Here is a 25,105-nt window from a genome sequence, read left to right as displayed (position 1 = left end):
TATAGGCGTGTGCCACCATGCCCAGCTAATTTTTTATTTTTAGTAGAGACGGGGGGCGGGGGTTCACCATGTTGGCCAGGATGGTCTTGATCTCTTGACCTCATGATCTGCCCACCTCGGCCTCCCAAAGTGCTAGGATTACAGGTGTGAGCCACCTCACCCAGCCTATTTTTTTTTTTTTTTGAGATGAAGTTTCGCTCTAGTTGCTCAGGCTGGAGTGCAATGGCACAATCTTGGCTCATTGCAACCTCTGCCTCCCTGGTTCAAGCAATTCTCCTGCCTCGGCCTCCCGAGTAGCTGGGATTACAGGCGCCCATCACCACTCCTGGCTAATTTTGTATTTTTAGTAGAGACCAGAGTTTCACCATGTTGATCAGTCTGGTCTCGAACTCCTGACCTCAGGTGATCCACCTGCCTCAGCCTCCTGAAGTGTAGGATTACAGGCATAAGCCATCGCGCCCAGCCAAGAATTCTAATACTTGACTTCTACAGTGTGCTACATTCATTTTCTCACTTGATCTGACAACCTGTGGTCAAGGAAGCAGCGTGGGCCTTGAAGCTAAACATACAGGGTTTGGAACTCCCCACCCACTCTCACTGGGTCCTCATGCTAATTACTTCTCTCTCTCAGCCTTAGTTTCCTCATGGAATAATATGCCTCCCAGGGTTAAGAGGAGTAAATGGGATCTTGTGTGTAAGGCTCTGGTGCTTGTAGCTGGTGTTCGTTATGCTTATTGTTCAAGTATTCTTATTGCCATGCCTTTCTTGCAGGTGAGTCCTGCAAATGTTAAGTGATTTGCTCAAGGTGCCCATTTCGCAGGAATTGGAGCCCAGGCCAGTTCTCTGAGCCTATCATTAGGGCTAAAAGTGAGCAGTCAAATGTTTTACCTCCGTGGGGGCTATTGGCTATTCTATTAGCTGGTTCTGAGTGAGGGACCTCAATGCAGGAAGCCACACTGTTGCCTTCTTGGTGTGAGTCCATGGGACAGGGTGACTGCCTTGATGCCTGGGCCCGAGTGAGGGGCCTCAGTGCAGGAAGCCACATTGTTACCTTCTTGGTGTGAGTCCATGGGACAGGGTGACTGCCTTGATGCCTGGGCCCGTGCTGCCTACATATTAGCTGAAAGCAGGGCCAGTCCTGTGGCTTTGCCCACTTGCCTAGCATTAAAGAGCAACTGCTCAGGGCTTTAAGCATTGGCCATGCCTGAAACCAGAGTCGGTTTCTGGGTTTATCAAGAACTTGCGGAAATCTCAAAATAAATCTCTTGCTTTCTGGACCATGAGTTGTTGCTTCCTCTTTTCTTCTCTGGACTTTCCCCAGAGGAAGAGAAAGCAGAAGTCTCAGGGCTGGAGACAGCTGAGGGGCATCAGCTGGTTCAAGGTGTGGAGTGTGGGCAGTGGAGTGAAGGCCTGGTTACCTTTCCAGTGAAGATTAGCCCCATAGAGCTCACTCTATGGGGAAGAACTTTTCTGACTCCTTCCTGTCTAGGGTAATAGTGGGGTGTTTGCTCTTTTCAGATTATAATTTTTGCCTTCTTATGTTAGAACCCAAGGCCTGGACATTTGCGTGATTTAGCCTGGATTTTGATTCCTGTCCCTTTTTTCCTGGGGGGTATGGGGTGGTAATTCTTTACCTTTTGGTCCTGTGAGGGGAGACTAATCCCAGGACTCTGGGTCTTGGGCCTTGGCATCTGGCCTTCGCCAGGGCCAGCCACAGCCTTGAGCTTGCTGCTCTGTCTGGGCACTGCCAGGTGCTGGGGTGGGGCCTCAGTCATTGTGACTGAAGATCAGGCCCACCCAGGCATTGAGGCCTTGGGCGGGGGGTGGTGCCCAGCCTGATGCAGGGGAACTGAAGCAAAAAGATTCCATCCCACAGGCCAAGAGCGAAATCAGTGTTACCTCCTTTAGCCAGAGAACTGGGTGCGCCTGAGCCAGTGGAGACTTGTGACTTCTCCCTCTTCTAGGAGTGCGTGATCAGAATGGTGTCGGGATGGTTCTACCTGTCCTGCCTGCTGCTGGGGTCCCTGGGCTCCATGTGCATCCTCTTCACTATCTACTGGATGCAGTACTGGCGTGGTGGCTTTGCCTGGAATGGCAGCATCTACATGTTCAACTGGCACCCAGTGCTTATGGTTGCTGGCATGGTGGTATTCTACGGAGGTGGTGAGTAAGAGGTCAGGAAGGGAGGCGGGATAGGGCCCAGGCTGGACAAAGCTGCACTTTCCCTCTCCAAGGCTGGCCTTTGTAAATGTTGGGTTTGGGGCTATGGGGGTAGGGTGGGTTGGGCTGTCTCTGGGCCCAGCTGTCATTTTGGGGAGGAAGGGGTTAAGATGGGGGGCATCTCAGAAGGGTGGCTTCACAGATACTCTAGGGCAGGAGTTGGCAAACTTTCTGTAGAGGGTCAGATAAATATTTCAGTTTTGCGAGACATAGAATCTGTGTTGCAGGTAGTCAGCTCTGCCACTGTATTGTGAGGGCAGCCATAGACAACACATAAACACAAGTGTGGCTCATGTGTTCCAATAAAGCTTTATTTGCAAACATAGGTAGCGAGCTGGATTTGGCCTTTGAGCTGTAGTGTTTTTTTTTTTTTTTTCTTTTTTCTAGACAGAGTATTGCTCTGTCGCCCAGGCTGGAGTGCAGTGGCGTGATCTTGGCTCACTGCAAGCTCCACCTCCCGGGTTTGCGCCATTCTCCTGCCTCAGCCTCCCGAGTAGCTGGGACTACAGGCGCCTGCCACCGTGACCGGCTAATTTTTTTTTTTGTATTTTTAGTAGAGATGGGGTTTCACCGTGTTAGCCAGGATGGTCTTGATCTCCTGACCTCGTGATCCGCCCACCTCAGCCTCCCAAAGTGCTGGGATTACAGGCATGAGCCACCATGCCCGACCTGAGCTGTAGTTTTTAATCAGCTGTAGAGAACAGGAGATTGAAGCCTCTCACGGTTTAGTCAGGCCACTGAATAAAGGACTTGCTTGCTCTTCCGGGATCCATCTTTTTTTTTTTTTTTTTTTTTTTTGAGATGGAGTTTTGCTCTTGTCGCCTAGGCTGGAGTGCAATGGCGTGATCTTGGCTCACTGCAACCTCCACCTCCCGGGTTCAGGCCATTCTCTGGCCTCAGCCTCCCAAGTAGCTGAGATTACAGGTGCCCACCATCATGCCCAGCTAATTTTTGTATTTTTTAGTAGAGATGGCGTTTCACCATGTTGGTCAGGCTGGTCTCGAACTCCTGACCTCAGGTGATCCACCCACCTCTGCCTCCCAAAGTTCTGGGATTACACACGTAGCTACCACGCCCAGCCTGGGATCCATCTTTGTAATCTTTGTCTCATGCTTTCAAATCTGTGCCTCGGGGCCCCAGTGAGCCTCATTTTCCCCACTTGTAAAATGGCAATACGATGCCATTGATGATGGCAGCTTACCATGTGCAGTTCACATATATCATCCCATTTTGTTCTTACAAGTTTGTGAGGTGGGCTCTATTATATCCTTTTTACAGATGAGGAAATTGAGAGTTAGAAAGGAGAGGCCAGGCCAGGCGTGGTGGCTCACGCCTGTAATCCCAGCACTTTGGGAGGCCGAGGCGGGCGGATCACGAGGTCAGGAGATCGAGACCATCCTGGCTAACACAGTGAAACCCCGTCTCTACTAGAAATACAAAAAATTAGCCGGGTATGGTGGCAGGCACCAGTAGTCCCAGCTACTTGGGAGGCTGAGGCAGGAGAATGATGTGAACCCGGGAGGCGGAGCTTGCAGTGAGTTGAGATTGCGCCACTACACTCCAGCCTGGATGATAGAATGAGACTTTGTCTCAAAAAAAAAAAAAAAAAAAGGAGAGGCAGAGCCTGGATTTGGACCTATGTTGCCTGGCCTTAGTACCTGTGTTGATAGCCAGCCTCAGTTGTGACAATTCAGTTTGATGAAATAATGACTGTCACGATGCTTTTTAGCCTAGAAACCGCAAACAAGCTGAATTTATTATTGTAAACATAGAATGAGAGGTCCAAGAAACCTGCTTCCCCCCTCACTTTTTTTTTTTAGGAGACAGGTTTCCCTCTTTTTCAGGCTAGAGTGCAGTGGGATGATTGTAGCTTGCTGCAGCCTTGAACTCTTGGGCTCAAGTGGTCCTCCCACCTCAGCCCCCCAAGTAGCTGAGAGAACAGTCATGTGCCACCATACCTGGGTAATTTTTTTTTTATTTTTATTTTTTGTGGAGACAGGATCTTGCTATGTTGCCCAGGCTGATCTTGAACTTCTGGCCTCCCAAAGTGCTGACATGAGTCACCGTGCCCAGCCCTCCTCCCTTTTTAATTTGAATCTATTTATTTATTTATTTATTTATTTATTTCTGTGGCCCAGGCTAGATTGCAGTGGCATGATCATAGCTCACTGTAACCTCCAACTCCTGGCCTCAAGCAGTCCTCCCACCTTGGCCTCCCAAAAGTGCTGGAATTACGGGCATGAGCCACCTTGCCCGACCACTCCTCCCTTTTTAACTGGCCCTTCTCTCCTCCCTTCATGGCTGTTATCCCACAAATCATGGGAGGATAGAAGATGCCGAGGAGTTGATACCAGTACCCTAGCATTTCCTGTTCCCTTGCTGGGAAGCTGTGTAGGATCCTATCAGGGTTATTCCCTGATGTCTGGGTGAGCTCAAGGGGAGAGGCTGAGCCCTGGGACTGCTCTCTCCTGCAGCGTCGCTGGTGTACCGCCTGCCCCAGTCGTGGGTGGGGCCCAAACTGCCCTGGAAACTCCTCCATGCAGCACTGCACCTGATGGCCTTCGTCCTCACTGTTGTGGGGCTGGTTGCTGTCTTTACGTTTCACAACCATGGAAGGATTGCCAACCTCTACTCCCTGCACAGCTGGCTGGGCATCACCACTGTCTTCCTCTTCGCCTGCCAGGTGGGTTCTCTCTGTTCTCCTCCTTGAGGCTCCCAGAGCCATGAGCTCTGGTTGGGGGTTCACTTGCATGAGCACCAAATATTCCTTCTGCTCACTGCTTGGAGAGAGACTTGCAGGTTGTATCTTGTACAACTGACCGTTTATTCAGGGGCTGTGGGAGGTCAGTGGCCTGAACTTACCCTGTTCCTTTTATCCCTCCCATTGCCCGTCTCTCGTCCCAGAGCCCTCTCTGCTAACTTTGTCATGGCACGCACCATGCTGACTCTAATCAGCCATCTGGCTTCCACTTTCCCCACTCCCACCTCTGTGAACCAAAAGAATTCTTGAAGTGGTTTCCATATTCTGATCTCAGGCCTGTGCAAGTGAAGAGTTTTATGAGCAAGGACTGGAAGGAACCAGAGACAAACAAGGTGGTTGGGTTTGCTGGGAGTGGGATGGTAGCTAAGCATGTCATTTACTGTTCTTGTTGCTTGGGTAATAGGCCACAATGAGGAAGCTAGCATGGTAGTGGGCAATGCCTGGTGGGAGGGTTTGAGTTGTGAAAGAAGAGCCAGGGAGTAGAGATGGGGAGGAGGCGCTGGTGGGGTGGGATGTGCTTTGGTCACACACAGCACAGTCGGGTGCATCCTCCCTTTTGTCCACAGTGGTTCCTGGGCTTTGCTGTCTTCCTCCTGCCCTGGGCGTCCATGTGGCTGCGCAGCCTCCTAAAACCTATCCACGTCTTTTTTGGAGCCGCCATCCTCTCTCTGTCCATCACATCCGTCATTTCCGGCATTAATGAGAAGCTTTTCTTCAGTTTGTGAGTGCAGTGGGGTCCCCAACTCTAAGGTGAAGAGGAGGGAATAGGGTCTTCAAAAGATATACCCTGTGATCACAGGACTCACCCAAGGGAGGAGAGCTTTTGGGGTTGGGTCCACTCCTGATCTGGAAGGTAACAAAATTGATCTTTCTTTAGGTTGAAATTGGTAAGTCAGCAGATATTTATTGAGCATCAGTTTGATTTAGCACCTGCTGTGTGTCAGAAACTGTACTAAGCACCTTACATTTAATCCCGTCAACTACCCTACATCATTGGTATTGTTGTCATTGCCATTTTTTTTTTTTTTTTTGAGATGGAATCTCACTCTGTTGCCCAGGCTGGAGTGCGGTGGCGCAATCTTCTTTTGAGGCAGTGGGGTGTAGTGAAAAGCAACTAGGACTTAAGGTCAGACCTTGGTTTCGATCTTGGCTGTGCCATTTACTAGTTATGCAACTTTGGGCAAGTTAATTTCATTGCTTTGAGCTTCAGTTTCCTCACGGGTAAAGAGATTATTACAGTTGGGTGCAGTGGCATGCACCTGTAGTCCTACCTACTAGGGAGGCTGAGGTGGAAGGAGTCCAGCCTGGGCAACATAGGAAGACCCTCTCTCTCTCCTTTTATCCCCCCAGCCAAGAGATAGCATCTCACTCTGTTGCCTAGGTTGGAGAGCAATGGTGTGACCATAGCTCACTGCAGCATCAAACTCCTGCACTCAAGTGATCTTCCCAATTTAGCCTCCCAAGTAAGCTAGGACTACAGGCATGGACCACCTCACCTAGCTAAGTTTTACTTTTGTAGAGACAGGATCTCACTATGTTGCACAGGCTAGTCTCCAACTCCTGGGGTAAAGCAATCCTCATGCCTTGGCCTCCCAAAGTGCTGGGATTACAAGAGTGAGCCACTGCGCCTGGCTCATTATACAAGTATTTGCAGGGACTTAGAAAGGGTGTTAAAATTCAGCTGGGCACGGTGGCTCACGCCTGTAATCCCAGCACTTTGGAAGGCCAAGGCGGGCGGATCACGAGGTCAGGAGATCGAGACCATCCTGGCTAACATGGTGAAACCCTGTCTCTCCTAAAAATACAAAAAATTAGCCGGGTGTGGTGGCGGGCACTTGTAGTCCCAGCTACTTGGGAGGCTGAGGCAGGACAATGGCGTGAACCCAGGAGGCGGAGCTTGCAGTGAGCTGAGATCACACCACTGCACTCCAGCCTGGGCAACAGAGCAAGACTCTGCCTCAAAAAAAAAAAAAAAAAAAAGGTGTTAAAATTCTAAATCACATGTGGCCCCGGGAAGGTTTTCTCATCCTCTCTTAGTGACATCGAGTCTCCCACTAGACAAAAATAGGTGGAAAAATCTCTCGAGGGCTCACATTGTTTTGTCATCTTCAGGAAAAACACCACCAGGCCATACCACAGCCTGCCCAGTGAGGCGGTCTTTGCCAACAGCACCGGGATGCTGGTGGTGGCCTTTGGGCTGCTGGTGCTCTACATCCTTCTGGCTTCATCTTGGAAGCGCCCAGAGCCGGGGATCCTGACCGACAGACAGGTATGGGTTCCAGTCCCACATTCCAGGGTGGGACAGGGCCAGGTCTACAGAAGGATCTCCCATGAAAGGCTGGGGCCTTGACAAGAAGGCTTACTCTGTGGCACAGTAGGAAATCAAGTAACTTGAGGGTGGAGTTAGGGTGGCTGATGGGGAGCACTGGTCCCAAACCAGCGCATCCCAGCGAAATGTTGGGACTCCCCAGAGTCTGTCCATTGGGAGACAGAATTTCCCCCCCAAATCACTGTGGTTTTCTGGGGTGAAGTGTGGCCTTATCTTCTTCCCCAAGGAAGGGCTTGACTATGACAAGGGTGTGTGATTTCTCCTTTACCAGCCTGGGGGCTAGTCTAGTGGGATGGGTGCCTGGTGACCAGCTGAGTGCTCAGAGCAGGTCTTGAGGGGATGTAGGGAGAGGGGGTGTGTACCAGGCTCAGAGACTTTGGGGCTTCCCTGAGGGATTTGGTGGCTTGGGTGGGGACCACCCTGCAGGTTGGGGGTCTGTCTGAACAGCTTGGGCCTGGTGTGACTCCTGCATCATGTCATTAACTCCTGGGCATCTGCCTCTCTTTCCAGCCCTTGCTGCATGATGGGGAGTGAAGCAGCAGGAAGGGGCTCCCAGGAGCTCCTGGTGGTGCAGCCTGTGCTCCCCTCAGAAGCTCTGCTCTTCCCAGGGTTCCCGGCTGGTTTCAGCAGGCGACTTTCTTCGAATGCTGGGCCCAGACTTCTTGCCTGGGTGCTGGCCTGCCCTCTCCGGCTGCTTGCTGCCTGTCTGCTTTTCTTGATGGCTTTGCCTGGGTCCTGGCCTGGCTTCTCTGGCTGCTTGCTGCCTGTCTGCTTTTCTTGGTGGCTTTGCCTGCGTCCTGGCCTGGCTTCTCTGGCTGCTTGCTGCCTGTCTGCTTTTCTTGGTGGCTTTGCCTGGGTCCTGGCCTGGCTTCTCTGGCTGCTTGCTGCCTGTCTGCTTTTCTTGGTGGCTTTGCCTGGGTCCTGGCCTGCCTTCTCCGGCTGCTTGCTGCCTGTCTGCTTTTCTTGGTGGCTTTGCCTGGGTCCTGGCCTGCCTTCTCCGGCTGCTTGCTGCCTGTCTGCTTTCCTTGGTGGCTTTGGCTTCTGTACTCCTTAGCATCAGCCTCTCAGGTCCTCCATTCACACAAGGTCCTCCTTGCTTTGGCCGCTCTTGCTGCTCCTGTCTGAAGAAATCAGACTGATTTCCTCTTAAGACTCCTAGGAAGGCCGGGCGCGGTGGCTCACGCTTGTAATCCCAGCACTTTGGGAGGCCGAGGCGGGCGGATCCCGAGGTCAGGAGATCGAGACCACGGTGAAACCCCGTCTCTACTAAAAATACAAAAAATTAGCCGGGCGTGGTGGCGGGTGCCTGTAGTCCCAGCTACTCGGAGAGGCTGAGGCAGGAGAATGGCCTGAACCCGGGAGGTGGAGCTTGCAGTGAGCTGAGATCGCGCCACTGCACTCCAGCCTGGGTGACAGAGCGAGACTCCGTCTCAAAGAAAAAAAAAAGACTCCTAGGGATGTGGTGAAGAGCTGGGACTCAAGTGCAGTCCACGATGTGAACCATGAGGGAGGTGAGGTGTCCGTCCACTTCCCCCATAAAGGTGTGCGTTTCAGTTAGGCTGCCCCACCACAGAGCAGGCTTCATCTGCTCTGCCATCCAGCCCCATCTGGATGTGAGGTGGGGTGGAGACATCATGGAGTGATTGCAGAAGTGGGGAGTGGCGGCCCATGCAGCTTCTGCTGAGGAGCTGACCGCTCTGAGCTGTTCTGTTTCGTATTGCTGCTCTGTGTCTATGTGTATTGTGACCGTGCGGCTCCACCTCTTCCAGCTGCTGCTACAGCTGAGGCCTGGATCCCGGCCTTTCCCTGTGACTTACGTGCCTGTCACCAGCAGACAGCCCTACAAATCCTGGTGACCTGCTCTCCCAAGAACAGAGCCTGTCCCCAGATGTCCCAGTAGCGATGAGTAACAGAGGTGGCTGTGGACTTCCTTTACTTCTCCTTGCTGGATCAGGGCCTTCCTGCCTCCTCCTGGGCAGGTCCGGCCTTGCTCTCTTGGCAGGGCCCCAGCCACTCTGATCACTCTGCAGCTCACCATGCAACTGATGCCAAAGTTGTGGTGTCCTGTATGCAGCAGCCCTGGGAACCACTGCCACCTTCAGAGGGGTTCCTTGCTAAGACCCACATTGCTTCACCTGCCCCCACCATGGCTGCTTGCCTGGCCCAACCCAGTGTTCTGTGCCATGCTAGAGCTTGAGCTGTTACTCTTCTTCAGGGGAGGAAATAGGGTGGGGAGGGGGAAGGGTCTTGCTCCTCTCCTAAGTGTTGCTGCTGTGGCTTTTTTGCCTTCTCCAAAGATGCACTGCCAGGTCCCAAGCTCCACACTGCTATGCCTAGTAGGCAAGTGAGAAGCCTGGGGTTTGGAGCCCACCTACTCTCTGGCAGCATCAGCATCCTACTCCTGGCAACATCAGGCCAACTGTCCACCCCAGCCTCACATTGCCAGATGTTAGCAGAAGGACTGATATTGAACGTCTTGATTGGCTGGAGCCTTCAAAGCCACTGGGATGTCTTCCAGGCACCTAGGTCCCATGACCAGCTCCCTGTCTCCATAGGGGTAGGCATTTCACTGGTTTATGAGGCTTGAGTTTCATTAAATATGTTAAGAATCAAAGCTTTGTTCAGGCTGCTATAACAAAAATATAATAGCCTGGGTGGCCTAAACAACAAGCGTTTATTTCTCACAGTTCTGGAGGCTACAGACATCCAAGATCAAGGCGCTGGCAAATGTGTGTGGCAGGGGCCAGCTTCCTCAGAGATCGTCTTCTCACCATAACCTCACATGGTGGAAAGGGTGTGAGAGCTCTCTGGGGCTCCACCCTCACAACCCAGTCACCTCCCAAAGGCCCCACGTCCTAACACTACCATAGTGGGGGTGAGGCTTTCAACACAGGAATTTGCGGGGGGACACAAACATTCAGTCTCAAATAACAGCCCTCTGATGAAAGGATGCTGTGGTTAAATGAGTTCTGGGCCAATTTGTAAAAGCCTCAGGACAGGTCTGACCCTCACAGAAGTAGGGAGGGGCCAACCGGAAGGCACCAAAGATCCCCATGATCCTCTGTCTTTGTGGAATGGCATGTGTGGATTCACATGCCGCTCAATTATGTGCAGATGTCCTCAATAGCTAATGGCACGTGCTCATCTCATGAGGAAGGAAATTTGTCCTATTTCATAATCTGAGAAAACAAGACTCAAAAAGGGTGACTAGGTTGAGGTCACCCAGCCAGGAAATGACAGAGCTGGGATCCACAGGCCACCGTCTGAGGCCAGCCTCCTTCCCAGCTGCTGGGCGCATACTCCTGTGCACTTGGATGCCTTGTGGTCAGGGACGTATGGTGCAGCTGACAGACAGGACTCTGGGTAGAGAAGCCCAGGCACTCAGGAAGCCTGCAGCCAAATTTGGGCCAAGTAGGTGATGGGGTTTGGGGGGGGCAGGAGGTTCTTTCCTACAGCTAGTGGTGGAGCAGATGACCTGGGAGGGGCTGGGGGCCCAACCCTTGTGATAACTGTAACTCTCAGTGAGTGAGCACTTGGACTGTGCTGGGCTTCATCTTCATCAATTCATTTGAATCCTTTCATGTCCCCGTGAGGTGGGTACCATTCTAATTTTACAGATCCCAAGGGGCTAAAAAATAGGCCTTAGCTCATGTAGCCGGGTTAAAGCAGAACCAGATTTCAGATCATGTGTATGAGTCGACAGCCAGTGCCTTTAACCACTCTCTACCCTACATGTGTGCCAGGCATGTGCTGTTTGTCTCCATATGCACAGAGTGCCCCTGCTCACCCTGGTGCCATCAGTCATTGCTCTAGAAAGAGACCTAGGAGCTGGCTTGGCTGCAGTTTCTTTCTTTCTTTCTTTTTTTTTTTCTTTTGAGACAGGGTCTTGCTCTGTTGCCCAGGCTGGAGTATAGTGGCATGATCATGGCTCACTGCAGCCTCCCAACTCAGCCTCCCAAGTTAGGACTGCAGACACACACTACTATGCCTGGCTAATTTTGTATTTTTTGGTAGAGACAGGGTTTCACCATGTTGCCCAGGCTGGTCTTGAACTCCTGAGCATAAGGGATCCGCCTGCCTTGGCCTCCCAAAGTGCTGGGATTGCAGGGGTGAGCCACTGCGCCCGGCCTGGCTGCATTTTCTGATCTACAACTGAACCTTAGACTATGATGATTTCTTTTCCTTCTGGTGTCCCAAATGCCCATTCGACTCCCGAGGAGCCACAGAATTGTTAATTCAATGCTGAGAAAAGCCTCTCTACCATTCTTACATGCATCAGGTGTGTGTACTGGAAAGGGGACGGGTCAGGGGTCTCAGTGGAAGCAGCCCAGCTGAGGAGACACTGCCTTAGGGGCTCAGGTAATAAAGATCTGCCTGGTAGAAGATGGGTCATGATGCCTGCAGCCAGGGCTGTGGGCCCCCTTGTTTACATGTTTGGGAAAAGGTCCCTCAGAGGAGGCAGTGGCTTTCTTGCTTCCATGTATTATAGTTTATTTTCTTTTTCATGTTCATTGGGGTTAAGGTGCGGAAGGCATTTCACAGGGAGTCTTAAAACCAAATTAGGATTGCCAGGTAAAGGCTGCACAAGGAAAATGCCTTATCTCTGAAGCCCAGAACTGGCAGGGGAGGGCATGACCCCGGGACTCCACCCTCCCGCAAAGGGAAAGGGCATGCTGGAGAGGCACGGGGACCCACTCCAGCTCGCTCTGGGTGCTGTCTGTAGTTCTGGAAGCTTGGTGGAGGATTTCCTGCTCAACTTAGAGGGTGGGCCAACGGGGCCAGGCCGGGGAAAGGTGAGGGTTGGAAGGCAGAAGGAAGTGACAAAGGCCACCTCAGCACAGTAGTGAGAGGAGCTGAGGCCAAGGGAGGCAATCACACACCCTAGCTCTGCAAGACCTCCAAGATGGCCCGGAGGATGGCAGCAGCTGCCACCGCCCCGGGGTCTGGCTGCTCCAGCCGTGCTGAGCTGATATAACTGGCTCTTCCGGCTCCAGCTTCCATATTCTTGGTGGCCTCGGCTGCAGCTTCGGCACTCTGGGGGATGGGGTGTGGGAGCAGGTTCAAGGGCAGGCCACCAGGCCTCCTCCTTTCTGCCATGGGCAGAACGTCTCTGCCGTGCAGCCTGGCCCTGCACACTCTTGCCCTGGCTGTGCCAGCACCCTCTGCTCTGTCACCAAATGGAAAGTCACCTCTCATCTACCTCCAGCAGGGAAAAGGGTTACCATTCACTGAGGCCCTGTCACATCCCAGGCAGTGTGCGGGGCTCTACGTATTTCCTTAGCCACATAACCACCTTCTGAGATAGGTGCTCATCTCCATTGTATAGAGAAGGAAACTGCAGTCCAGGAAGGTTATTAACTTGCTCAGGGTCACATGGAGACAGGAGTCTGCTGGCTAGAAGCCTGTCTCCCTGGGTGGCTGGGCCTAACCTCACTCACCTTGACTGCTTTGGTCAGGACTTGCAACAGATCAGCTCCTGGGCTCTTCCAGGCTTGGAGCTCCTGCCCTGCTGCCCACAGAGAATCCAGCTGGACAAGGTGAAGGAAAGGGGGCTGAGCATAGGCCCTGCAACTGAGGGTGCTCTTTAGACTTACAGGGCCAAAAGGAGAAAGGTCTGGGGCTGCAGCCTGAGTTACACACCATAGTCCTGTCCCCTGGGGCAGCCTTTCCATACCTGGCAGGAAAAGAGAAGGAAAGAGGCTCACTAGAGGGAGCCAAGGGAATCACTCTGAGGGTGGAGCTAGGGCCTGGCAGGGGGCAGATGTCACCAACCACCTCCCCTAGCCCACCCCTGGTCTAGGGGTGCACAGGGCTCCAGCTTACTTCTGCATGGCTTCCAGGCCGGCATCCATAGCAGCAGACCAGGCTGGGAGGCTGGTCTTGGCCTTGAGGGGCTGGGCAGCCGCAGTCAGGAACAGGCCGTAGAGCTGGGGAAGATGAGAACGCTGAGCATGTGGTGCTGGCCTGGACCCCAGCCACCTCCCTGTCAGCCCTTCAGCCCCCAGGCACCCACCGCCCCAGATGAGCCTCCCATCTTCTCCAGGAGCAGGACAGACAACTTGGAGAGCAGCTGGGCAGGGCTGGCAGGGGGTGGGCCCTCCTTCAGCCACTCCCGGATCGCTGCAGGCACAGAGAGATGGGGAGGAATTCAGAGATCCTCCCTCCATCTGCCAGACTTCCAGCCAGCACCAATGAAGGCTGGAAAAGGCCGACAGGGAAGTGGAATGAAGGCTTCCCAAGATCCCTTTCCACATCCAGTGTGCAGTCTGGAGAGGGGCTGGGCTGCATAACCGAAAGGGGCCTGGGGAGGTGAGGCCTGCCCCGAGGCCCTCCACTTGACACTCTGTACTCTGCTTCCCAGCTTGGTTTTTTTCTCCTTAGCCCTTTGTGCTAACATCCTGTGTTTTACTGATTCATCTGGTTGATTGTCTTCCACCCAGAACATAAGCCATGAGGGCAGTGATTTCTGTCTGCTCTGTTCACTACTGTATCCACAGTTGAGAGCAGTGCCTGCCCCACGGCAGGCACCAAATACCTTTTTCTCGAATGAATGATGCTGGACAGTTAAGAGCTTTTCACTGGTCTGGGTAAACAGAAAAATAAGGACAACAGAATAAGTTCGCCTTGAGTTGTAAGTTATTGACTGTGAAGGATTTCATTTAATTCTAAGATAACAACCTCATACATTTGTGGTGTTAAGAAGGTCCCTGTCGGCCGGGTGTGGTGGCTCATGCCTGTAATCCCAGCACTTTGGGAGGCCAAGGCAAGTGGATGTCTTGAGGTCGGGAGTTAGAGACCAGCCTGGCCAACATGGCGAGACCCTGCCTCCACTAAAAACACAACAATTAGCCAGGTGTGGTGGCGCATGCCTGTTATCTCAGCTAGTCAGGAGGCTGAGGCAGGAAAATCACTTGAACCCGGGGGGCGGAGGCTGCAGTGAGCCGAGATCATGCCATTGCACACTCCAGCCTAGCGACAGAGTGAGATTCCTTCTAAAAAAAAAAAAAGAAGGTCCCTGTCTTCAGGGAAACAAGTGGAAGGGGGGCTAGGGTTTTGTGAATGACCTCACTTGGCAAAGTCCCTGGCACCAACCTCTGGCCGCACGGCTATGGGTGGTGCCACAGTCGCCGTCGCCAGCAGCCCGGTCCAGGGCATTCAGGTGTTCCTCCAGGCCCAGGAGGGTGCTGCACACCCGTTCCAGCACCAGTGCCATCCTCTTCGAGGCTGAGCCTAGAAAGGGAGGATGCTGAAGAACAGGCCCACCAGGCCCTTCTCACAACCACACTTGACTAGGGTGGGAGGTGTGGGTGCCAGGGCCCCTACCCACCCCACCGTATACTCCTACATCCTTTGGGAAGCCTGCCCCTTCCCCAAAGGCAGGGGTTGGTACCTCCTGCAGCAGTGGAATCAGGGGCCTCCTGGGGCTCGGCAGGGGCTACCCGGCTCCGCTTCCGCCCAGTAATGGAGACTGCAGCCACGTTAGGCCAGGCTGCTGCAGTGGTTTCAGCATCTAAGGGCAGCAAGATAACTCTCTTAGACATAGCTGTCCAGCCAGGGATTCAGCAGGGCTTGGACCCTCCCATCCTGGCCCTGGTGGCCTGGCTCTCTCAGCAGCCCTGGAGGAAGGGAGTCCACCTCAACAAGCATAGACTGAGTGCCTACTGTGTACAGGGGTATGGAGAGAGGGTCCCTGGGAAAGGGTCAGGCCTATCTGAGGAGGATCCTAATACCAACTCCTCCTATTCCAGTGAGAGCTGGAGAAGCCCAGAAAGGGCCTTCTTCCCAGGCTCCAGAGCCTTGATTGTCACAGTCAGCCCTGATGGGGTCTTCAAGTCTCCCTGGCTCCTTCCAGTTACAAGGAGCCCTGGCTTGGGTGACCCCAGATTCCAAGTCTCACCTATCAGTTTCAGGAGAGGCTCATCCACCAGCAGGAGGGTGAGAGAAATGCCAGGCATCTCCAGTGCTGACATGAAGGTGCCCACCAGGGCACGGGCAATCTTCACCCCACGGCCCTCTGCAATACCAGAGTGTGGCAGTCCAAAAGGGAAAAATGGGCATCAAGGAAAGAAAACAACAGAAAAGCAAGGACCTTGGAAGCTGGGGCCCCGAGGTCGGGAGGGAGATGTCCTGATTTCCTCCCGGCAGGCATCCCTCAATAACCCCACAAATGACCACGTTCCCTGGAGGTGTCCCCTACTTCAGGGAAGATGAGTAATTACAGGTTTCATTTACTCAGTTCGTGCCAGGTGCTGGGCGCTGTGTTGAGTATCTTACATATGTTTAATCTCACTTAATCCTCACAACAACGGTATAAAGCAGGTACCATTATTATTACCCCTAATTTGCAGACAAGAAAACAGAGGCTCAAGGTATCTGGCAATTAGGTGGCAGAGAGACGATTTAACTCAGGCTTATCTGACGCACAGTCCATGTTCTCTGCCATCACAAGACCCTCCCTCAGCCCTTTGCAAAGGGCTGTAGGGTCCCATTCCCAGTGCATGGCTCACCCAGAGAGCGGACGGTAGCGTCGGCTATGATGCCCAGTTCCAGGAATGACAGGCCACCCAGGTTGTTGACCATCATCACAACTGAGGAGCCTGTGGGTAGACATGACACCCCAGGTGAGACCCTCTGGGCCTCTCCTGCCCAGAGGTGTAGGAGGGGTTGGGAGATGCGGGAGAGAGGCTACCCACCGGGCTGCACAGGCACATGGGACGCATTGGTGGTGTTTGTCATGTGGTCGAGCATGAGTTTCACAATCTCATCGGCGGTTGCCATCTGTCAGAGGGAGCCAGGAATGAGCCGCATCTGGGGGGCCTTGGCCTTAGGGTGGCCTGTGCCAGAGGGACCACCTACCTTTATCCGGTGCACACCAGCTTCCCCGTGGATCCCTGCGGATAGATGTGGTCACTGCTGACCCACTCAAGGCCTGGGGATTTGCTCATCGTTTTTATCAAGGACTCACACAGTGCTGGACTCACACAGTAAGTGGGCGGGAGTGGGGGATGGAAATGGACAGAATAATGAAAAACACGATCTCTGTTCTCTGGGAGCTCGTGGCTTGGTGGTGGAGATAGCTTTAACTAGAGGTAGTTGAGGTGGAAGCACAGGGGAGGAAAGAAAGCTTTGCAGCCAGGTGATCTTTGAACAGCCCTTGAAAGAAGGGTGTATTCTGGCAGGGACAGGAGGACCTGGGAATGGTAGGCAAAGGCTAGGAGGTAGGCAGTGCACAGAGCTCCACATGGCCAGAGCCGTGGGTATAGACGGCAAAGCAGGTAGAAATCAGGCAGGTTGGGCCAGGCTGGGCCTCAAATGCCCAGGTAAAAATACTAAGACCACCTGGGGAGAGGACCAGGTTGATGTCTCTAAGGGTATACAAGGTGAGCAAAGTCCAGGGCCAAGGGGCAGGCAGGGCTGGGATGGATGGCCACAAGCTTACCCAGGCCCAGCTCCACCTCGTCGGCTGAGAGCTCGAAGGTGGGTTTGGAACCAGGGACGCTGCAGGAGGATAAGCTCACCCCCAGGGTACCTATGAGAAACAAGGCATGAAGGCATGACCGTTCCACTCTTGGCACTGGGCGTCAGGAAGGGTGGCAGCAGCATCTCACAGGCCCTGCCCACAGGTACCCTCTTCTCTGAGAATGCCTGCCAGACTCTCCACCTCAGCCATGGTACCCAAGGCCACCAGTCCCCAGGAGCTTCCCCAGGGATACCTTCCCTAGATCCCTGGGGAATAAGCTGGGGAGCACCGCTAGGCAGCCAACAGGAACCTGCTCCTCGTCCCAGGGCTGTCCCAACCTTCCCCACTCCCCTCCCCAACTCCCAGGCCAGCACTCACCCATGGCCTTGGCGACCACGTTCACCTGCTTTGTGATCTCCTCCAGCCCCACACCTGCCTCAGCCAGAGCACCTGCCACCTGCAGCCACACAGAGGTAAGAGCCCCAAGGGGGAGGGTATCACTGTACCACGTGGGGTAGAAGACAGGCAGGGGATGAATTTCTTGTTGGGAAGGGGGAACCTCAGGATTTCCACACTCAACCTGGCCCATCACACTTAGGGCAGAAGAGCAAACTCCCCTCATTCACAGTGTACCTGCCAGGAATCTTCAAGAATTCCAGTCTGTTGGAATCAGAAGAGACTTTACAAATGGGGAAATGGACCCAGAGAGGGGAGGTGACTTGTCCAATGTCACACAGCCAGTGGGTGGCCAGTTTCCCAACTCTAGAGTTCCAGAGTTCTCTCTCCCATAGCCTTGCTATTTTGGGTTACTTTACCCATCTATCCATCCATCCATCCACCCAATTTTTACCAAGCATCTAGTATATGCTGAAAAGGAAAAAAGGCGACTAAGTCACAGTCCCCAACTTCAAGAACTCACAGCCTGGGGAGAGGCTAGGGGAGCAGATACCCACAAATTGAAAATTTATGTGAGATGGTAATTACAATGATGGAGTCCACACTAGGAGGGGCTGCCAGCCAGCTTAGGGTAGTGGGGAGATGGAGATCAGGGAGAGCCTTCCAGGTGGGGAGACATCAGAGCTGGGCCTCTGCAGAATGGTAGGAGTTAGCCAGGCCAAAAGGAGGCTGGAGAAGGAAAGAATTTTCCAGGCCACAGACACTGCATAAGCAAAGCCAGAGATGATCCATAGCCTTGCAGGTACAGGAGCTGGCGTGAATGGACCATACGAGGAAGGCAGGGATGGCTGGGCACGGTGGCTCATGCTTGTCATCCCAGCACTTTGGGAGGCCGAGGCGGGCAGATCATTTGAGGTCAGGAGTTCGAGGCCAGCCTGGCCAACATGGTGAAATCCCGTCTCTACTAAAAATACAAAAATTAGCTGGGCGTGGTGGCAGGCGCCTGTAATCCCAGCTACTCGGGAGGCTGAGGAAGGAGAATCGCTTAAACCTGGGCAGCAGAGATTGCAGTGAGCCAAGATCGCGCCACTGCATTCCAGCCTGGGCAACAGAGTGAGACTCTGTCTCAAAAAATAAATAAATAAGTAAAAAAATAAATAAAAGAAAATAAAAAAAGAGGAAGGCAGGGATGATGGGAGATGAAGGTGGGGAGTCAGGGAGCTGCAGTGAGGGCTTGTATTGATTCCAGGCACCCAGGAAAGCTTTCAGTGGATGAATAACCTAGTCAGATACACATTTTAAAAAGACACTTCTGGCAATAGTGTGGAGAACAGATGAGCAAGGCCAGAAGGCAGGAAGCAGGCAGGGGAGCCCAGTGAGGAGGTGGCTGCAGCCATCAGGCATGAGCAGATGACCCCCGAACCAAGGCAAAGCAGGAGGGCGGGGTCTGAGGAGGATGTGTGTTATGTACATTTGGAAGTAGAAGCACCAGGACTGGGCAACTGACTGGGTGTGGAGAAGAGAAGGGGACGAGTCTGAGAAAATGCCTGTATCTGGGCTTAGGTAGCTGAGGGGATGGCGGGGCCTTCTGAGATCAGGGAACACTGGAGAAAAAGAAGAAGTAGCTTCTTGGGGAAGGGCTGGAAAGGTCCAGTTACCGGGTGCTGCCAGGCAAGGGAAGGCTGGGAAGGGCTGGCCAGTCTCCACGTCCCCGGTGGAAGCCCACCTTGTGTATAAGCACCGTGCCGCACAGCCCCCGCCGGCCTGCCTTCTTCAGGACAGTGAAGGCGCTGTCATCCCCAATCACCACCATCTCCACCGGGATGCCTTCAGCCCGGGCTTGCTCCCGGGCCAGGCCGAAGTTGAGCCGATCCCCAGTGTAGTTCTTCACGATGAGGAGTGTCCCCACTGCGTGAGCAGCCGGCAGGGCTCAGTGTGCTTACTGTGCCCTCCCTGCCGCAGCCCCTCCCGCATTCCAGGCTTACCTGTGCCGGCCTGGGCCACTGCCCTGATAGCTGCCAGGATGCTGCCCACTGCCGGGGAGGTGAACACGGCTCCCGCGATGACCCCAGTCAGCATCCCCTTCCCTATGAAACCTGGAGGTGGAAGGGGTGGAGTGAGCATGCCGGGTGAGACTCGCGCCTGTAATCACTGGGGCTTCCCATGCTCCAGGGGTCATGGTTTGGTGAGCCCTACTGCATGCTTGGTGCTCAAAGATCCCCCAGGTCTTCACATGGCTGACTCCTTCTTAGGAGGCATCTTAGACCTTCTGTGACCTCCCAGCCTGAAGCAGTCACCAGCTCCCTCCCCAGGGACTCACTGTTCCTTTGCCCCATTTTACTGTCTTTACTAAGTCATTTAGCACCCTCTGAAATGATCTCATTTACTTTCATGTTTACCTGGTTATTGTCTATCTCCCCTAAGTAGAATATAAGCTCCACGAGGGCAGGGACCTTGCCTGTCTGGTTCATTGTTGTATCCCTAGTGTCCAGTACAGTGCCAGGTACACAGTGGGCTCATGAGTGTTTGCCAAATGAATGGATTTTGCTGAAGGAAGACAGGAAGGGGACAATGATGCGCATCCTAGTCCCTGCCCTCCAGCAGCCCTCAAGGAGAGTCTGCGTCCCTGGCTCCACACAGGAAACAAGCCAGGACAGTCCACGCATGGGACACAGCAGGTGGGAATTCAGAAAAGGGGTTCTGCCCTGGGCTGGAAGAGTCAGGAAGCCTTCATGGAACAGGGGTGGGTCTGCTGGGCCTGGAGGGTCCAGAAGATTCATGGAATCACCGACTCTCAGAGCTAGAAGGACCTGAGAGATTGTTTGGCCCAACTTTGTAGTTTTGTAGATGTTGAAACAGATTCAGAGAGGCCGTGATGGGCCCCTGATCCCAGCCAGAGGGAGTGGGAGAGTGGGAAGTGGCCCCAGTTCCTGACTCTGGGCTGAGCTCCGTCCTGCACTTCATGGCAGCACCGAAGATCGCCCAGGAGGCCCTGTCCACTCCACCAGTACCCCCTGCCCCACCCCAGGATACTCACCAGCATGGGCAGGCTCATGGCCAGAGCCCCCACCCGACAGCAGTGCCACCTGGCCCTTGAGGCTGTCCAGGTCAGAACGGAGGGCCACGCGGTGGCCCTGCAGGAGCTGCAGGTTGGGGTTGCAGGCCACCAGGCCAGCAAGAGCGTCATCAGCACAGCCAGCCACCGAGTTCACCAGCTTCTTGGAGGTCTGCAGGGGAGGAGTGAGAAGGAGGTCAGAGTGTGGTCAGTACAGATACCCCCATCCTGCCCAGCCACACTGCTGTGGTGTAGACCCCTCTCCTGCATCCATCTAGGAACTCCAGGAGCACAGGACTTCCTTGAGTTGGGCGACATCTTAGGTGGGTATTTCTGTGAGTTTTCAATAATGTGTGACTTTCTATTCAGTACCTAATTTATGAAGTGTCTTGCACCATACCTTCAATTTATTCTGAAAAAATGGCTGCAATACAAAGAAAATAGGGGAGTGGTTGCCTGCAGTGTAAAGTATTTTAATAAAACTGGGGCCCAACACCTTCTGTCAGAAGGAAGAAAAGCCTCAGGCTGAGGCTCCTATGCTGGGGAATGAGCTGAGCAGGTTCCACAGCCACCTCTGCTCCCTAGTGCTCCAATGCGGGGCAAACATTTCCCCAGCCTCTTGGTATGCCAGGCCCAGGGCTAGACACTGTGTGTAAAGATAACAGCTCAGGTGCAGTGACTCACGCCTGTAATCCCAGCACTTTGGGAGGCCGAGGCAGGCAGATCGCTTGAGTCCAAGACTTTGAGACTGGCCTGGGCAACATGATGAGACTCCATCTCTACAAAAAATATAAAAAATGATCCAGGCATGGTGGTGCATGCCTAGAGTCCCACTACTCGGAAGGCTGAGGTGGGAGGATCACTTGAACCTGGGAGGTCATGGCTGCAGTAAGCTGTCATCGGTGCCACTGCACTCCAGCCTGGGTGACAGAGTGAGACTCCATCTCAGAAATAAAAAAAGAGATAACAACGCTGTTCCTGCCCTCAGTGGAAACACAGCAGAGGTCACAGCCATGTGCGGTGGGCACTGCTACACGAGGAGCACACGTGCACCATGGGAGCACAGAGGAGGGGCCGCAGACTCCCGAGGGGCCTGGAGGTCTCTGGGAAGGATAAGCAGTACCGGGGTAGGCAAAAGGGGGCAGGAGGCATGGGAGGAGGGAAAAGGGAGACTCTTCCAGCCAGAGGGGGAGCATAAGCCAAGGCCTGGATGAGTGAATAGTGTGGTGGTGCCAGGAAGCATGGGTGACCAGCAGGAAGGGGTGGGGAGGAGAGGACTGGCCACGGGCAGCCTCAGGAGGGGTTGTGGACAGGCTGGTGGAGGGTTACAGAGCAGTGCCGCTAGGCTTGGCTGAGTGGACACGGGGTGCAGACAGAAGTGAGTAGCGTGGGGGCCAGAATGGAGTGTGGCTTGAGCTCTGCTGTTACAGGGACTTGGGTTCAAATCCCACTTCTGCCTCTCATTAGCTGCAGGAACTCAAGGAAGATACATCATTGTTGGGAGCTAAAATTCTTCCTCTGTAAAATAGGGATTTACTAGAACAGAGTATATGCCCATGATATAGTGGAAACTCAATCAAAGGAAGCTACTTCCTTTTTCAAACAGGCTGTGAAAAGCCAGAGTCCGCCGAACAAGGGCTGCAGCCCCTGGCTTTGTCCTGAAGAGGGCTGGGCTCCCACTGCCACCTGGTGGCCTGGTGGGAACCTGCAGCTGAGCCAGATCCTGGCAAGGTGAACTTCCGGCTGTGGCTTCTTCCTGAGCTTGCTAGCACCAGCTCCTTTGTACAAAATTTGGCTCTGCTGTCTCCCTGCCAACCTGTCCTGCATCCAGCCAGGGCCAGGGCTAAGCCACCTGCTTCAGAGTAGCCTAGGTCTGTAGGGAGCAAGAAGAACAATAAGATTGGTTCCATTTGCCGAGCAGTGACTAAGAGCCAGGCCCAGTTCTAAGTGTTTTTGAGCATGTCTCATTTAATCTTTCCAACAGGCCGGGTGCAGTAGCTCATGCCTATAATCCCAGCACTTTGGGAGGCCAAGGCGGGCGGATCACCTGAGGTTGGGAGTTTGAGACTAGCCTGACCAACATGGAGAAACCCCATTTCTACTAAAAATACAAAGTTAGCTGGGCGTGGTGGAACATGCCTGTAATTCCAGCTACTCGGGAGGCTGAGGCAGGAGAATCGCTTGAACCTGGGAGGCGGAGGTTGTGGTGAGCCGAGATTGCACCAATGCACTCCGGCCTGGGCAACAAGAGCAAAACTCCGTCTCAAAAAAACAAAAAAAACCCAAACTAGAACAAAACAAAACTTCCCAACAGCCCTATGGAGGAAAGATGAGCCCAGTGAGGAAACTGAGGCACAGTTAAATGATTTTGCCCAAGGTCACACAGCCAGCAGGTGTCCAGGTCTGCCTGGCTCCAAAGCTGGTTCCCTTTTGGCCATATCATGCTGCTTTCTCGAGGGGCTGGAGGGAAGTGGAGGGTTACAGAGGTTGCCCTAGAAAGGACATGGGTTTGTGGCTCTCAGAGCCTACCAGGGACTGGAACATACAATGAAGTTGTGAGTTGGCCTCACTCCAAGCCCAGCCTCCAGCACCACTACCCTCCAAGAAAGTGGCCTGCTCCCCAGCTTGATAATCTGTCTTTTACAGAGCCAGAAGAGGGTTTAGGGACCAGTGCTATCCCTGGTTTCAGTGGCCTGAAAGGATGGAAAAGGAAAGGAAGTCAGGTGAGGCCTCTAGGACTCTGCTTGTTCAACACCACACAACCACTAGAGGTAGGCCTTAATTTGCCTTATAATGCAGATGAAGAAAAAGAGGCTCAGAGAGGTCTGTAAAAGGTCATGCAGCTGGTCAGTAGCAGGCTGAAATTTGAATCCAGATATGTTCAAGGCTTGTTTTGGTTTAAATCAGCGGGCCTGGAGCAAAGCCCAGGGACACGGCCAGCCTCCCACACTGTAGATCCCAGCTCCAGACCGGCCCACATAAGCCCCAAGGTTAGGAACGGTCACATGGTCATTCTTCACGATTCCTTCTGTGACCGGTACAGTGTCTATTACCAAGCAGGTAACTGTTACTGTTTTACTCTGAATGCAAGACCCAGATAAGGGGCAGAGTGGCTCTGAAGGGACTCAAGAGGCTGCAGCCCCAGGCCTGGCTGGGACCAGCGGCCTCCAGGAAATGAAGAAAATCAGGGATCAGGCCCTGGGAGAGAGGATGACCCTCTCTCTTCACCCATGAGCCTCAGGAGGCAATAGCATCTCTCAGTCAAGGTGTAAGGAGCTCTAGCATGCCCAAGGCTGGGATCCTGCTTTGAGACCATGCTGCCATTCCCCTGCCCCGGCCCTGTATGACTCACCATGGTGGGAAGGCTCTGAAACAGGCTGAGTTCACACTGTTGCACTGAGCTGCTGGAGGATGGACAATCCTGTGCTACCTGGGTCTGAGTACAGTGGAGGCAGCAGCAGCACCTGCAGGAGTGGGTAACGATACAAGCTGTGGAAGGAACTCGTAGCCGACTGGCACAATCAGGACTTCAGCACCCTAGCAATTAGGGAGCTGCCCCAGACTTCGGTCCAAGTCCAAACTCTAGTACATGGGCTACGGATGGAGAAGAGTGTGGGGCTGACCAAGGTTCACGCCTGCACTTCGCTGCCAGAAGACAGATCAATCCATGTCAAGCACAGGTCTGCCTTTATGCCCAGGAACAGCACCCACTTCATCACTAAAGGACAGTGATCCTCAGAATAACTATCGTTTACACGGGCATCACATGCAGCGAAAAAGTTAACAAAGCTCTTCACACGCTTGCCCTCACTGGCCTTGGCACCAAAAGGGAAGGGAATGGGGGGAGCTAGCCAGGTTTGTGACCCATTTTACTTCTGGGAAAAAGAGAGGTCTAGGAACTTGTCCAAGGTCATACAAGTAAAAGCCAGGATCTAAACTCATGTCTAGTTTTTCTACAAAGAGTGTGTTTTTACTACTGATAATTCAGTGCCTCCAAAGTCAGGCAGAGTCTCTGCTATGGGAAAGGGAAGATGTAAACCATGATGACTTTCTAGCTTTCCTCAGTTCAGCCTGGTTCAGCGGCGTGTTGGCCTCTGTGTGGGTGCACAATAGGAAGAATCAACATAGCTCTGCCTCAGCCTACTTGGGGTTGGGGGTAGGGTCTTAGGTAAACCAATTCCTCCCTAAGCCTCAGCTTCCTCATCTGTAAAATGGGGGTTGGCTCCTCTCTGGCATTCTGCGAGTGTGCCAAGCCACGTGGTTCTCCTCTTGTTCCCCGGGAGCCTGTTTGATGTGGGGTACCCTGGAGGCTGCAGGGCTGACTGCTCTCCTGGCTCATTAAGGTTCCCTACGGAGAAATATTGGTTTTGTGTTTGAGGTTCGAATTTGTAGAGCAATAGGGGCAACAATAACGTTGGACAAGCAGACCGGTGGGCCCTTCGAAGTCTGAAGAATCAACGCGCAAAAGGGAGGAGGTGAGCAGGTGGTCGTTCAAACGTCAGGCGAGGGCACCAGCTGGATCTGGAGGAACTGAGACAGTGAAAGGAAAGCAGGCAAGGTTCTAGTCTGGGATGTGCACAAATCACGGTGGTCTCCCTTCCCTCTCTAGGCCTCCGCAGTCCTTCCCGTTCCCAAAGGAGGAACAGCCCCGAGGGTTCCTGGAGCAACGGAAGGAGGAGGACTGGATGCAGGGAAGGGCAAAGGGCGCGGAACGGGGTGGGGAGACTGCGGGCGAGCTCCGAGGACACTGGCGCACCTCCCCCGCCGGCTCACGGCCGCATCCGCCACCTCCGAAGGCGCCGCGACTTCCCGGGGACCCCCAGTGGTGCGCTCTCATCCGGGTCCTGCGGGCGCTGGCGGAAAGAGGCGAGGCGGCGCCTCCGG

General features: G+C 53.6%; 2 protein-coding genes across 10 annotated transcripts; one reads left to right on the top strand and one right to left on the bottom strand.

The window, feature by feature from the left end:
• The first annotated feature begins 1,147 nt into the window (after positions 1-1,147).
• On the top strand, positions 1,148-9,924 carry CYB561A3 (cytochrome b561 family member A3). 2 transcript variants are annotated; one of them, XM_055280208.2, is made up of 6 exons: positions 1,148-1,490; positions 1,965-2,163; positions 4,695-4,903; positions 5,548-5,702; positions 7,094-7,250; positions 7,821-9,924. In XM_055280208.2, exons 1-6 carry the CDS (start codon positions 1,455-1,457, stop codon positions 7,842-7,844), a joined length of 780 nt encoding a protein of 259 aa, XP_055136183.1. In that variant the 5' UTR covers positions 1,148-1,454; the 3' UTR covers positions 7,845-9,924. The 2 variants fall into 2 exon arrangements, with proteins under 2 accessions (XP_055136183.1, XP_055136132.1); XM_055280157.2 differs by having other exon boundaries at positions 1,264-1,490; positions 9,080-9,924.
• Positions 5,244-25,105, bottom strand: TKFC (triokinase and FMN cyclase). 8 transcript variants are annotated; one of them, XM_063641812.1, is made up of 19 exons: positions 24,978-25,105; positions 23,574-23,685; positions 20,908-21,000; positions 20,204-20,393; positions 19,152-19,262; positions 18,893-19,074; positions 17,149-17,227; positions 16,750-16,839; positions 16,167-16,201; positions 16,004-16,088; positions 15,818-15,907; positions 15,208-15,324; positions 14,701-14,820; positions 14,403-14,540; positions 13,324-13,430; positions 13,134-13,237; positions 12,951-12,984; positions 12,749-12,838; positions 5,244-5,827 (listed from the first exon to the last, which is right to left on the bottom strand). In XM_063641812.1, exons 2-19 carry the CDS (start codon positions 23,574-23,576, stop codon positions 5,696-5,698), a joined length of 1,800 nt encoding a protein of 599 aa, XP_063497882.1. In that variant the 5' UTR covers positions 23,577-23,685; positions 24,978-25,105; the 3' UTR covers positions 5,244-5,695. The 8 variants fall into 8 exon arrangements, with proteins under 8 accessions (XP_063497882.1, XP_055135396.1, XP_063497885.1 ...); XM_055279097.1 differs by lacking the exon at positions 5,244-5,827 and adding an exon at positions 11,777-12,344 and having other exon boundaries at positions 20,906-21,000; XM_063641814.1 differs by lacking the exons at positions 5,244-5,827; positions 20,908-21,000 and adding exons at positions 11,777-12,344; positions 24,650-24,751 and having other exon boundaries at positions 24,978-25,094.

The sequence above is a fragment of the Symphalangus syndactylus genome, chromosome 1 (genome assembly GCF_028878055.3).
Source record: "Symphalangus syndactylus isolate Jambi chromosome 1, NHGRI_mSymSyn1-v2.1_pri, whole genome shotgun sequence".
NCBI lineage: Eukaryota > Metazoa > Chordata > Mammalia > Primates > Hylobatidae > Symphalangus > Symphalangus syndactylus.
This window is presented reverse-complemented; position numbering and strand designations above follow the sequence as displayed.

Excerpts from the sequence above, each read along its gene's own strand:
- TKFC (XM_055279097.1), bottom strand. The coding sequence starts at position 20,998 with ATGGAGTCTCATCATGTTGCCCAGGCCAGTCTCAAAGTCTTGGACTCA. Across the intron at positions 15,908-16,003 it reads CCATGTGCCTGTGCAGCCCG|GCTCCTCAGTTGTGATGATG; the intron begins GTGGGTAGCCTC and ends GTCTACCCACAG. Across the intron at positions 12,345-12,748 it reads TCCTGACCAAAGCAGTCAAG|AGTGCCGAAGCTGCAGCCGA; the intron begins GTGAGTGAGGTT and ends CCCATCCCCCAG.
- CYB561A3 (XM_055280157.2), top strand. The coding sequence starts at position 1,455 with ATGGGGAAGAACTTTTCTGACTCCTTCCTGTCTAGG. Across the intron at positions 2,164-4,694 it reads GGTGGTATTCTACGGAGGTG|CGTCGCTGGTGTACCGCCTG; the intron begins GTGAGTAAGAGG and ends TCTCTCCTGCAG. Across the intron at positions 7,251-9,079 it reads GGATCCTGACCGACAGACAG|CTGCTGCTACAGCTGAGGCC; the intron begins GTATGGGTTCCA and ends CACCTCTTCCAG.